Consider the following 14,816-nt stretch of genomic DNA (forward strand, 5'->3'; position numbering starts at 1 on the left):
GCAGTTGGTAAACCAGTCTTTTTGAACAAAGGAAACTGCATCTTTTATACACTTGCTTATCAATTTAACCATGCAGAGTTTTTACATTTACAATGCTTGTGGCAAATCAATGACTTTAGAAAATGTTTTAATTTCCCGTAATTTTACATAACCCACCTGCTCCAAGGATCTTGTTTTTTTTTACCTTGGATATTTCAGACTTTTCCTAGCAACATAGATGGTTCATAGATGGTTCATAGGTTATCACACTCTTAGCCTGGAGGAGTCAGGCTAACAAGTTTCTTTTACTTTGTTACATTTTAAAATAATGCAGTTGAAACACATCAGTAACTTTAGCTTATGAAGCTGTATTTTTTCACTGCCTTACATACAGATTATATTTACTTTTTTAACAATCGTATTATAGAATCATTAATGAAACTGAAATTAATATATATTTTAATAACTGATCTTGTCCCATAATAATAGGGACTTGCCTAGACACAGTGAATTGTCTAGCCTTTCTACCTCAGGACAGAATTCGTACATTAAGGACCCATGTCAAGCAAGTCCTATCCATCCCAACGCCCATGGCAAGATGGGTTCTCAAAGCACTGGGGTCAATGGCTGCTACAAAAAGTTTGATTCCCACTGCCCACCTACATTTGAGAATTCTCCAGTGCACTCCAGTGGTGCAGTGGTCCTTCATCTCTATCCTTTGAATCAGCCTGTAAAATTGTTTTGAGTGTGCAGAGATTCTCTTCTTTGATGGGTCCATTCCCAGGAGTTAAATTTATGTCGTCCATTACTCCTTCCTCCACTCAGCACCACATTGACCATGGACGCATCCCAGTTGGGGTGGGGGAGACATTATTTGGGAAGGACTGTTCAAGGCCACGTGGTCATTACTAGAGACCAATCTGCATGTCAGCTTCCTAGATATGAGAGTGGTGCTTCTAGCTTTGCAGGCCTTTCAGAGCTTTCTCCCTCTAGGAACTATTGTAGTACAAATAGACAACATGTCAGTAGTCTGGTACATCAACAAACAGGAGGGAACCAGATCCTACCCCATTTGCTGAGAAGCAGTGAGGATTTGGCAGTGGGCAATATCTTCCAACCGCTTTCTAATAGCAATGCATATACTGGGGAAGTCCAGCATTCTAGCAGGCAGACTCAACAGAACCATCCTCATGCCTCATGAGTGGTCTCTCAGACAGTCTGTGGCAAACATAAACTTCCACAAGTGGGGTCAGCCTTGCTGCGACCTGTTTGCATCCCACTTAAACAACAAATGCAGCAGGTTTTTTGCCCTTGTCCCTTCTCAGGAATAGACCCCAAAAGATGCTCTAGTCTATGTTTGCCCCTCCAGTCTCCATTACGCTTACCCTCCCCTACCTCTCATCCCCAAATTTCTTCAGAAAGCAGTTCATTAAAAGGCAGAGTAATCCTTATTGCTCCCTTCTGACCTTGACAGGTGTGGTTTCCCTTCCTTTGGTCTCACTTAATATGTCTTCCTTGGATGCTGGATCCCAGTTCTGACCTCCTATCTCGCCCTTCAGGCCAGATTCTCCCAGATATTGCAGGCCTCAAACTGACCACATCGTTTTTCTAGTTCTGATGATGGCTAGACATTCCAGGCTTTCCTCTCCAGTTCGAGAAAACTTGTTCCCTTCTCATAAAGCCTCTGCTAGAAATGTTTACAACAGTAAATGGAAAAGTTTTGCTGTTTGGGCTAATCAAAAACAATTAGACCCCTTCACTGCTCCAACTCCAGCAGTTCTAGACTTTCTTACTTCAGTTTTCCAGAATGGATCAAGTTTTTCTACTGCTAACGTTCAACTGGCAGCTGTCTCAAACTATCATATAGGAGATGATGCCTCTTCTTTAGCATCATCTAAATTGTATAAAGCATTCTTTAGGAAGTACCTTTTTGCTTACATCTCCAGTAAAGGATCCCACTCCACCTTGGGACCTTACCATGATTTTACAAACCTTAGTGCACTTGCATTTGAACAATCAACTAAGGTGGATCTCAAGTTTCTTTCTTGGAAAACTGTCCTTCTGGTAGCTATAACTTCTGCAAGATGGGTGTCTGAACTCCAAGTGCTTTCTTCTAAACTACTGTATCTGATTTTTCACAAAGATAGTTACGTTACACACACATCCTTCTTTCTTCCTTAAAGTTGCCTCTGAAACTAATATTAATCAGGCTATCAACTTGACAGTTTTTTCCCTAAATTTGAAAATAAAGGAGAATACACCCTTCATCTTCTTGATGTACATAGACAGTTGCATTTTTACCTGGACAGAACCAAAATATTCAGACAATCTGAACAACTATTTGTTTCCTTTTCTAATGTAAGAAGGGAAGACCAGTTTTCAAAACTACCCTGGCTAAATGGATAACAGAATGCATTTCATTCATTTATTTCTTGAAAGGTATTCTCTTACCTAAACAACTGAAGGCACATTCAACCAGGTCAGTGTCTACTTAGGCAGCCTTTTGGGCTAGAACCTCTATTGACTATATTTGTGCAGCTGCCACTTGGTCTAATACTCATACTTTTATTGTACATTACAAATTGGATATTATTTCTAAGAAATGGAGCTGCCTTTGGTTCCATGGTGCTTTGGAACATCCTTTCATGACAGCCAACCAAGGTTACTGGAGCTGGGGACTCTGTCCCATTTGTTGATGAATAAATGAAAATGACAACATTTAATAAAAAAGTTATGTACTCACCATACCGTTTTCTGTGTTGTCCATTTTCATTCTTAACTTCCCTCCCACCTTTCTCCCTGTCCTTAACCCTAGGAGATATCTGATGAAAGAGTGGTTAGGAACCATACTTGGTGTTTGAGTCCCTGATCTTTGATCTATGGTTTTACTGTCATAGTATAGTAATACTTATATATATGTGTGTATATATATATATATATATATATATATATATATATACACACACACACATTTATATATGTCTGTAGACACACATACACACACACACACATATGTATATGTATGTGTATATATATATATATATATATATATATATATATATATATATATATATATATACACAGAGAGAGAGAGAGAGAGAGAGATGCATTATATATACATATATAATAGCAGCAAACTCGAACTGAGGTGTTGTATTGCTCAGGGGAATTATGAGTAAGGGAGGAGCTTGAGATTCAGATCCTAGAATCTGTAGAAAGTGGCAGAGTCTGATCTGAACCCATTTGTTGAGGAAGAATGAAAATGGCAACACAGTGGAATGTTATGGTGAATACATAACTTCTTTTTCATACAACATACTGCCCTACTGGCAGCACCTACCTACCATCCCCCTTTTTGGATGTATATAGTTTAGTGTTGGAGTTGCCACTGAGTTTTGCTCAGCGTCCTTTTTTGTGATGAGGGGGGGTGCGTGCATGTGTGTGTGTGAGCATGTGCGCGCGAACATGTGTGTAATTTTTCATTTGGAACAGTTGTTGTTCCTAAGCTTGCATTTTCATCTTATCCTTCTGGACCCTAGTTAACTGAAAGGGTCCTGTCTGTGGATCTGAATGGCAGCCACTGTACTCTCAGGTGAATGGTCCATTACACTCACAGACAGGCGGGGGAGGAGTTCTTAGCTTTAGTAGACTGCCAGAGATAGGGTAGCAGGGCACTGCTATCCAGTTGCTAGTACAGCAGTGATTCTTGTGAACATCTGCTGTTACAAGTAAGCAGGACTTAATGTAGCTGTACTTTTAATATGCAGAATATAGATTTAATTTGTCTTTCTGTTTAGAAGGGGATTGCTGGGCTGCTGTTAAAGGCCATTCCACCAATGTCTGCTGAAGGGTTTACCTCAGTCAGTTCATCTGTGTTTCCTTTTTTACATAAAAGTTGTTAAAAGTAGCAGTGATGTTGTGATGCTGTCTTTTATCAGAGATGTATAGCCAGAATTACATTTGCCTTGAACGTTGTACACTTTTGTTTCTAATGCAGGTGGCCCTGAAATCTAATCAGTTTTGCTGTTTGCTTAGTATTAATTAAAAATAATAATATTTGCCTGAGAAGTATTGCATACAGTCACAGTTAACATCCAAATTAGAGTACACCATGATTTTTTTTCTAAAACTGTCTTGATAAAAATGACTGCCTTTGATTTACTGATTAGCTATGGAAACCAGTAGACTTTAGAAAATCATTTGTAGTATGGATCTGCTACAAACTAAAAACAAATAAGGTTTAAATAAACATGGTATTCAGCTTGTTTATAGCTATTGTTTTTTTTTTTACAGGAGTGCGACAGCTTGAAATCATGTGCTGTTTTGGCTGCATGTCAGTTCTGGCTAATTACTTTGTATTTATGACCTTCTTCCCAGCCTGTGTTTCCTTGGTATTAGAGGTAAGATAGGAGAAAACACATTTTTTTTAGATTTGTTTAACCAGAATAAACTTAATCAAGCCTTCCTTCTGTTAAGGTACCATTTATCATTTTCATTGTTGATTTTGTATTCATTCTTTCTGCTGTGATTGCTTTATTTTATGGCTTCACATACCGAATTATCATATTCTGAAGCATGTTTGTTTTCCAATTAGTTATATTCCTAGTTATACTCCTCATGTTTCAAGTGGTTTTGCAAAAAAATGAAGACAAGAGTGTTTTTTTTTTTTAGAGCATTTCTTTCTGTTTACTCAAATTTTCTAAATAACCATACCTGCCTTATGATAACCTTGGTAGTCATTGGAAAATGCTTTACATAGAATGGGAAAAAATTATGCTACATCATCATTTTTTTCTTAATTTTCATTGTGAAGTGCTCCATCTGAAAGATCCAGTTGACCGCTTTTAATTGTAGGAAGTAAGGAATGAGTTTAGCATAGAAAACAGTATCCTAATCCATTAATTTAAGTAGTGAGGCATTGCAGGATCAGTCTTTCATGATAGTGATTTTTATATCTGAGAAAAAATTCAGGGGGCCATCCTTATCAGCAAAATAAAACGCAAAACAGGTTTATTTTTTTTTAAGTTGCGTCTTCTGCCATATCAATAAATTCTGAAAGCCAAGAGTTGTTAAACCTGTCCAGCTTCCTTGGTTCAGAAGGGTAAAGTCCTGACAAAGACTCCAGCTACTGGAGTTCATTTTCTCCGTGGGAGCTTGTTGGAGCTAGTGGGGGATGGTAAGGCTTTTCCAGGGGGAATGTCGAAGTGATGCATTGATGGAAGGCTGGTCACTTCATTAGCCCCAGTGAAGATCAGGGCTCAGAGTAGCAGGCTGGCTGAGCATGTAGGTGGGCATGGGAGCATTGCTGTCCTAGGGTCAGGGACACTACCAGAGCCGTGGATTATTGCAAGAAATGGCTTGCTAATGCAGCACTAGTACATAAGGGGAAGTAAAGCTGTAAGAGAAGACACCATCTCCCTTGAGCAGCTATGGCTGCTGCCTAACCTACATGCCTCCCACATACCTCACTTTGCTAGTAAGTATATGTGTAATGACTGTTGCTGGCAGGGGAAACCAAACACAAGGTTCAAAAGTGGATTAGAAGTGAAAGAGGCTTATACGAATGATGAACTACAACAGGAAATCCTGCCCCAACAAACAAGCTTGCACATATGATTAAATAAGTAAATAAATCCTTTTGTGGTTATCTTGTTAAGCACTTTATTCAAAATAACAAAAAAAATAAGATTAAGTAAGTGCCTCATTTTCCAGTTGTTCAGTTCTTCTCTGCATGTATGCATGATACCGTTTGATCCCAGCCAAGTTCACCATTAGTTTAATTGCTAACTGCATTTTTTCTTTTCACATGCTGCAAAGAAATTAGCCTTGCTTTCTTTGTCTCCATACCTTTTAATTCAGAAAATGTCCTGTACCCTCAGTCCAGTAATTCTCACTATGTTTGCAGTGGAACATCCAATGGAGATAGATCTTCATAGTTGAAGCAAATAATCTGTCTTTTTTAAAACGTAATTGGAGTCACCTCTGACATGCTCCTTAATATTGTCTAATGTTCAGTCCTTGAGATTTTTCTAAAAAAAATAAGTCATTAGTTCTCAAAATACAGATGCAGAGCCATTGAAAATAGGTCCACTACTTCCAGCACCAGAATGACAGCTCCCCAACCAAGTTGTTTTTGTGGTGTGCTTATGTGGAATTTTTAATGAGCCCGTACCATTTGTTTTGTGTTTCACATACTTGCTGTCTGAAGGTGATGGGTAACTTCATTGATTTTGTTTTTTTTCTGTTTGCTACTTTAATTGAATGACTTTTTTTATTGTAAAGTCCTTCAAGAGTGCCCTGCCTCCCTAGTGCAAGCATCTTGACAAGAAAACTGTTCAATTCAGTAGTTAAAAAATCTATTCTGCTTCTTCAGCTCTAGCAGCCAAAAGGCTCAACATGAAGTGGCCATCAAACAGGTGCTGCTTTTTTTCTTCCTTCTCTCTTTCTTTTTGTTCAGCTATTAGAAATGTAGACAATGCAATGAAAAAAAGCCTGGTTAAAAGAGCATGACAAAAGAAAAAATAATGTGTTTTTTCTCATTCTTGCATGGGGAAATGACTGGATTAAGGACCTTGGATTGATTTAGTAACAAGTTGTAAGAATAAAGCAAGTAAATGAAAAGGATATTGAATATTACGAGGCTGTTTTCAGTAAATACATGCATGCTCAGTAGCATTTCTGCAGCTGGTCTTTATATTTCCATGGAACAATCTGATAAAGAGAAACTGGCTGCCTGGTTCTTGTGTCTCAATGGAAACAATCTGATAGAGAAACTGGCTACAGGCTGGTGGAGAGTTATTGGCTGAAGAAAGAAACTAAGAAGAGAATTTGGCATAATGTCTGAAAGTTTTCAGGGGTTTTCCCAGCTGGGAGAGCTATAAAGAAAAGACGCAACCAATTAGCAGTTAGTAGTGCACCATGCATCTTAACCTAAAAGAAAAGTTAAACATGCTAACACAAATCTGTGAATCTGGCTGTCAGTTTGGGGAATTTTGTTCCCATTAGGAGGATAAAACTTCAGTATTTGAAGATGTATATAGTTTTTTGTGTTATGACAGGCTCAAATGGATATGACAAGAAACAACCGTATAAAAGTTCCAGCTGTCAAACAGTGTATACGTGTAACACAAAAGCTGGAACTAGACATTTAACAAAAAAGCTGTTATACATAAAAAGTGGGAATAATAAATTTTTAATGCAGTAATGCTTATTTTGTAATGTCTTTAAATGTCAAAGGTAAAAAAGAGTAGAGAACTATTTTAGACTGCAAATAGCTATATTGCAAGAGAAACACTTAGAAAGAGAAGAACATGTGAATTTGATAAAGAAAGGTTTTAAGGGTGGTTATTCAGCAGAATACCTGGGATAAAGGAAAAAAAGTACTTATATTAATTGCAAGAGAAGCTCCAATAGTCATAGAAGAAGATAAAAAAGATGATAATGTCAGATTTGTAATGCAATAGGGCTACTAACAAGGGAGGAGGATTACAGTGGCATGTATTTATATTCCACCTAAGACTGCTATAATGGAGCTTAGGAAAGTTCTGGGAGAAATTGTGACACTAATATAAAATATGAACTCAACAACGCAACTTCAACAAAAAGCTGTTTAATCGGACAAAGCTTTCAGGTAAAAACCCTTCTTCAGTGTACATAACATAGCAAATAACCCTCCCTCTTTATATATAGAAAACATACAGCCAAACAAACAATTAACAATCAATTGAGATAAATTAAGATCAATTGAAAGAATTATTCTAAAAACAATAGCATTTTTATACACAAAATTAAAACATAAATATTTATTTGATGCTTTAAAGATGTCACAATATAAATTATCAATGCAGGCACATTTGTTTATATTTAAGAATAAGATCTGAAGTAGGAGAATTCATTTGTCAGCAACCTGTGGGTATGGATCCGATATCGGATCCGAACCGGCATGGTTTATCCAGCTATGGATCCGAGCTCCTAGCTCCTCCCCTCACCCATAATGCCCTGCTCTCCCTACATGACCTCAGATCTAGTTTGCCGCGTTCATGGTGACAGCTGGATTTTGAGCTCCTGTCAGCTAAGTGTTTTTTTTGGTATTTTCTACAGTAATTTTCTGTCAGAAAATTATAGATTTGTGTGAAAGTTGTAGGTTTTCCCTCCTTTAAAATAGTTTTTTGGTTAATTTGATATTTTTTTTAGTATCCCTCCCCTCCCTGGTACGTAGCTGTGTGCTTGTGGTTTCTTTGGGGCCCTCTGTGTGGGTGGTTATTTTCTTTTTTAGTTAATTTACTTTAACTATCTTCAGTTAAAAAAAAAAAAAAAACCATGTCTGAGGCCCCAAAGGCGATATTTTCAAAATGCTTCGAGTGTGGCCATAAGCTATCCCCTGCTGATGGCCACACTCGGTGCGTTTGATGCCTTAGGGTTGAACACCTCACTTCTTGGTGTTCAATCTGTGCAGGGTTCAACCCCAGGGCATTGAAGGAGCGGAGGTCGAAACTGGTCTTGGCGGGCCTTTTGCCCCCGGACTCGGCTTCGGCCTCCGCCCCGTTGGTAGTTACCGCTCCGGTGGTTCCTGCCGTGCCTGCTCCCACTCCTCCTCCCGGGATTCAAACTCCCTCTATGGGTTCGGAGGAGAGGGAAGCCAGGAAGAAGGACCGGAGGGAGAAGCACCACAAGTGGCGGGCCGAGACCTCCGTCTTGGCCCCGCCGGCTAAGCGGGCTTCTCCTCCGGCCTCTCTGACTGCTGGATCTCCTCCTCCTCGGCTCCGGTCCCCTTCCTTTTCACCGGGGCCTGAGGAGGAGGAGACCCGATCTCCTTCGAGGCTATCGAGGCGGTACTCAAGGCCTACCTCGGTAGCCTCTTCGAGATCGACCTATAGTCTCTCTGACACTGATCTGGACCGGATAATGCGAAGGTTCATCCAGGCCCAGATGCAGATGGGAGTGCTTTTTTCAAGCCCATAGCTCCTTCTCCGACCCGATACCCGGGCTCGGAGCGCTTGGAGCCGGGCAGCTTAGGAGCCGGGGTTGGGTCGGCGCCGACAGTACTAGGTACTTCGGGTCCGACCCTGCCCTCGAGTGTGTCGGATCCGACCTCTCGGAGCCTTGGTCCGAGCTTCGGATCCGAGGGACTCAGTGTGCCTTCGGCGCCGTCCGTGTCGGAGCGCACTTGTCCCTCGGATCCGAGGGGCTCGGCTCCGATCCACTCTTCGGATCCGAGGGGGAGCCGACTGTTGGATCCTTTGGTCGAGGCCGGCTCCCCTTCGGCTTTTGATGTAGTGGAGAGGGCTCTGTTGAGGGCATCCGGACCCCCGGCCCTTGCTTCGGCTCCGTCCCACACTCCATCTGCTCTGGGTCAGGCTTCCGTCACCCGGCCACTGGGACAGCCCGCTTCACTGCCCCAAGCAGTTCCTTTGGAACTAGACACAGCTTGCGAGGGCTCCTCGGATAGTCCCCCCGAGGAAGCACCTCGCAAGCACACGTGTAAGAGGAGGCACATAGACTCCCCCGAGTCTTTGACTGAAGACACGGACTTGGAGGAAGGGGAAGGCTCCCCAAGATCACCCCCTGAGGATGTCTCCTTTGGAGACATCATGGAAATGCTTCGTATAAGAGGTGGGTGGTCTGCCCCAAAGTCTTCCTCAGACGAGTCCGTGTTCTTGGAGGCATTTGAAGTGGGCCCATCTACCTCTTGGGTGTCCCCTCCTGCCGACCCCCTGGTGGGCATCATTACCACCAGGGCGTGGAAGGAACCGGATACCGTGGAGCCAGTCCCCAAGAGGCCAGACAGGATTCTCAGCCCCCCTGCTGACCGTGCCCATTGGAGTAAGGGACCCCCGGTAAATGCCATGTTGACAGCAGCAGCCACCAAGAGGGAACTTGCTCAAGAGAGTCCCTCAGTCCATCCTCCAAGCAAGGAGTCTCGGATGATGGACCGCTTGGGGAAGCGAATGTTTAGTTCAGCGACCTTCTCAGTGAGGGCGCTCAACTACCTGGCACATGTCATTAGGATGCAGCGCGATCTTATCAAAGAATACGCTGCATCCCCCCCAGAGTCCATGTCGGAGGAGGACAAACATTTGCACTCCACCCGTATGGCCACTCTCCATTCCGTGACCAATACCTCTATGCGGTTGCTTTCCCATGCTACAGAGGGAGCCGCTAGAGCTGCAGGAGTGGGCCTAGTCACGAGACGCCATGCCTGGTTCCGCCATTGCGATTTCACGGAGCCCTTCAAGGCGTCATTCGCGAACGCCCCTTTTGATGGTTCTGCCCTTTTTGGCAAGACTGTTCGCGACACCTTGGTCCAGAGCGAGAAGGACGGGAAGACGCTGTCTGCCGTCGGAGTCCGCTTCTCGGTGCCCCAGAGGTCCTACTCTAGGAACCAAAAGGGCCAGAAGAAGATGTGTTTCCGGAAGTCGCAGCAATCCCAACCCGCTCCGGACAACCAGTCCTTCCATGGCAGAGGAGGACAGGGAGGACACCGCCCTAGAGGCAGAGGGGCTCCCAGGAATTTTGGGTCCAGAGAACCTTTCTCTGAATGGCCCGCGCAGCAACCCTGAGGGGTTGCCCGACTGCTCCACTCTGGAGGCAGTCGGGGGACGTTTTTCGGAGCACCTAGCGGCATGGGAGTCCATAACATCAGACCGCTGGGTCCTCCGAGTTATATCCAGAGGATACAAAATCCCTTTTCTTCACGTCCCAAAACTAAAATCCCCCTCGATGTTCCACCTGATCAGAGGGAGGCAGCCTCAGCAGAAATTGGCTGTCTGCTGAGGAAAAGAGCCATCCAGCCCGTCCCCCCAGACCAGCTCGGAAAAGGGTTCTACTCCAGGTTCTTTTTAGTGCCAAAAAAGACGGGGGACCTAAGACCCATTCTGGACCTGTCCCTATTAAACCTGGCAGTTCCCAAGGAGAAGTTCCGAATGGTCACTTTACAATCCATCCTCCCCATTCCGGGAGAAAATCACTGGATGTGCTCCATAGACCTCAAGGATGCGTACTACCACATACTAATGGACAGATGATCCAGGAGGTTTCTTCGCTTCCGGCTGGGAGCCAGTCACTACCAGTTCAGGGTCCTTCCCTTTGGTCTCACCACAACCCCCAGGGTGTTCACCAAAGTATTAGCAGTGGTTGCGGCCCACCTGGGCTTCAGGGGGTGCAGGTCTTTCCGTACCTGGACGACTGGCTTCTCACCGCCCCAACAAGGCATCTACTTTCCTTGGCAAGAGATTCCTTTCTTCGCCTAGCTCCACGGCTAGGCATCACGATAAACGTAGGAAAGTCCAACCTGGCCCCCACTCAGTTAATAGAATTCATAGGAGCCAGATTAGACATGAGGAACTTAAGGGCATTTCTCACAACCGACAGAATTCGGAATCTGCGACTCCAGGTGCGGGCCATCCTCCACTCAAATTCGGTTCCAGCGGAATTAGTCCTGAGGGCACTAGGCTCCATGGCGGCAGCGATTTCTCTTCTTCCACTCGCCCGCTTGAACATGCGAGTGCTTCAGTGGACACTTCAAGTACAATGGTCATATCTTTCTCTCCCCCTACATCATCCCATTGCAATCAGCAAGGCTTGCAAGCGATCTCTCTTGTGGTGGCTCCATTCCCCGGATCTCCAAGGAGGCCGCCCCTTTTGTGCATCTCCCCCTCTGGCCACAGTGACCATGGACGCCTCCCGCCTCGGGTGGGGGGGGGGCACTTTGCGGGCCGGACGGTCCAAGGCACGTGGAACGACTCAGAGACCTCTTTGCATATCAATGTTCTGGAGATGAGAGCGGTGCTCTTGGCGTTGCAAGCACTCCAAGCCTTTCTTCCCCTGGGAACAATTGCGATTCAATCAGACAACATGTCGGTGGTCTGGTACATCAACAAACAGGGGGGAACCAGGTCTTACCCCTTATGTCGAGAAGCCATGAGAGTGTGGGAATGGGCGATCGCCTCCAACCGCTTTCTCATCGCAACGCATATTCCGGGTCGGTCCAACATCCTGGCGGACAAACTCAGTCGCACCATTCTCTCCCCGTACGAGTGGTCTCTCAATGCTCAAGTAGCGAAACGGATCTTCGCACAATGGGGGACTCCTTGTTGCGATCTCTTTGCTTCTCCCTTAAACACCAAGTGCGATAGTTTTTTCGCTCTAATCCCACCTCCAGGGGATTTCCCCAGAGATGCTCTGGTGCATGCTTGGCCTCCCGGACTTCTTTATGCATACCCCCCTCTGCCTCTGATGCTCCAGGTACTCCAGAAAGCCTCCCGGTTGGGGAGCAGGATGATCCTCATAGCCCCATTCTGGCCTCGACAGATCTGGTTCCCTTACCTGAGGTCTCATTCAGTGAATCCACCTTGGATTCTAGATCCCATTCCGGATCTGATTTCACACCCATCGAACCTACCAATCCCGAACCTGGACAACTTGAAGCTGACTGCTTGGCTGCTCCAGTTCCACTCCTAATCAGGACTCCCGGTATCTTGTCCCCAGTTAAGGCCATTCTGGTAGCGGCTCATAAACCTTCTACCAGAAAAGTTTACCGCAGTAAATGGAAGCGCTTCTCCATTTTGGCGGAGCGGCAAGGTCTGGATCCCTTCACGGTTCCTCTACCTTTGGTTCTAGACTTCCTCACTACTCTTTTTAATGATGGCGCCTGTAGTTCCACGGTTAAAGTTCAGCTGGCGGCCATTTCTCACTACCATATTGGCCATGACTCTGGGCCTCTCATGTCTGCCAAGTTATGTAAAATCTTCCTAAAAGGTACCTTTCTACTTAGACCCCCTGTCAAGGAGACGGTTCCACCGTGGGATCTTTCTTTAGTTCTTCAGGCCCTGACCGCTCCCCCCTTCGAACCTGCGGCTACAGTAGATCTGAAATTCTTATCTCTTAAGACTGCATTCTTGGTAGCCATTACCTCAGCTAGGAGAGTTTCTGAACTTCAAGCTCTGTTCATGAAACCGCCTTACTTGGTCTTCCATTCGGACTGGGTGTACCTCAGGACTAATCCCTCTTTTCTTCCTAAGGTAGCTTCGGAAGCGAATATTAATCAGTCCATCAACCTCCCTGTTTTCTTCCCTAAGTATCAGAACAAGGGTGAATACAAGCTGCATTCCTTGGATGTTCATAGGCAGCTTCGTTTTTATCTCAACAGGACAGCTGGTCATAGGCAATCCGACCAATTGTTCATTTCATTTGCCAAATTTAATCTGGGGAAACCAATTTCCAAAGTCTCCTTGTCACGCTGGATTTCACAGTGTATCCTTTTAGCTTACCAAGCTTCTGGGAGGTCCGCACCGGAAGGAGTCCATGCTCATTCCACTCGGTCTGTTTCTACCTCAGCGGCCTTTAGAGCTAGGATTCCTCTGGATGATATTTGTTCAGCAGCCACTTGGGCTTCATCTCATACCTTTATTTCTCATTACAAGCTGGATATCACATCTAGAGGTAGAGCATCCTTTGGCTCCGCGGTGCTCTGGAATATCCTTCCATGATGGCCGCCCAAGACTCAGGTAGCTGGGGACTCTGTCCCACAGGTTGCTGACAAATGAATTCTCCTACTTCAGATTTAGAAGGTATGTACTTACCATAACGTTCCATCTGAGTAGGTGGATTCATTTGTCTGCAACCAACCCGCCCTCCTATCCCCCTGGCCTTGTCAGTTTCCTGCATAGAACGTGTTACCCTTTGTTTAGGGTATTTGGTACAGGGCAAACTCGATCTGAGGTCATGTAGGGAGAGCAGGGCATTATGGGTGAGGGGAGGAGCTAGGAGCTCGGATCTATAGCTGGATAAACCATGCCGGTTCGGATCCGATATCGGATCCATACCCACAGGTTGCAGACAAATGAATCCACCTACTCAGATGGAACGTTATGGTAAGTACATAACTTCTAATTTTAACAACACCATTTGATTTAATCCAGGAGGAATGTCAGCCCCCATTCTTAAAATTCATTCATATGCCTTCATTTCTGGCCTGTTATTAATATCACCCCCATATGTTTCTAAAAACTTGGTCTGTGACCTAAAATTAAATCTGTGTTCATTCCCACATTCACTTATATGCTTAACCAAAGAATTAGTACTAATATTTCTTTTAATGTCAGACCTGTGTTCAATGATTCTTTCTTTTAATTTTCTCACTGAGTTACCAGTGTAAAATGCTGTGCATGTATTACAGGTTGCCAAGTAGACTGTATTAATGGAATTACAAGTTGCAAGGCATTTAAACTTAAATTCTCTTCTAGTTAATGGGTGTATGCACATGTTATCTTTATTTATAAGCTCACAGCAACAGCAATTGTAGCATAGAATAGTACCATAATGATTAAACATCTTCCTATTCATGATGGTATATATGTCCTTATAACACAATTTCTGTTTTAAATTAGGACTATTGCAGTATGAAAAGCTAGGAAAAAAGTCAGTAAATGAACAGGAAGGGACTTAAGTATACACCAATTCTTACTTAGAATTATGTTTATGGCTCTGGTAGCTGTATTAAATGTTGTAACATACCATAACTTAGCGTTACTTTTTTGTATACCATGTCTTTCAGCAAGTTCCAAAGTTAATTTCGATCCAAAGCTAGGTTTAGCTATGGTTGTCTTGATCACAATACATCATTCATCTCTTGACCTAACATCTCTTCATCATACCCACTATCAATGAATTCTTGATGTTCATCGTGCATACAACTGCAGTCATAACAGATGGGTTCTCCTGCCGTCAGGCGGGTCCTCGGTCGGCCGAATTCCAAAGTCTAGGTCTGGCGTCGGTTGTCGTCGCTTCTTCCCTGACGTCAGTGCGACAGGGGTATAAAGGAACCAGCCGACGCCATT

At 43.9% G+C, this 14,816-nt stretch overlaps 1 protein-coding gene across 1 annotated transcript in view; it reads left to right on the plus strand.

The window, feature by feature from the left end:
• The window catches only part of HMGCR (3-hydroxy-3-methylglutaryl-CoA reductase), a 1,147,080-nt gene that overhangs the window by 489,306 nt on the left and 642,958 nt on the right, over positions 1-14,816 (plus strand). Inside the window, exon 7 of the mRNA XM_044064441.1 lies at positions 4,273-4,379. Coding sequence (XP_043920376.1) covers positions 4,273-4,379 — 107 coding nt within the window. The remainder of the gene's footprint in view (positions 1-4,272; positions 4,380-14,816) is intronic.

The sequence above is a fragment of the Protopterus annectens genome, chromosome 2.part2, assembly GCF_019279795.1.
Source record: "Protopterus annectens isolate FY-2018-M chromosome 2.part2, PAN1.0, whole genome shotgun sequence".
NCBI lineage: Eukaryota > Metazoa > Chordata > Ceratodontiformes > Protopteridae > Protopterus > Protopterus annectens.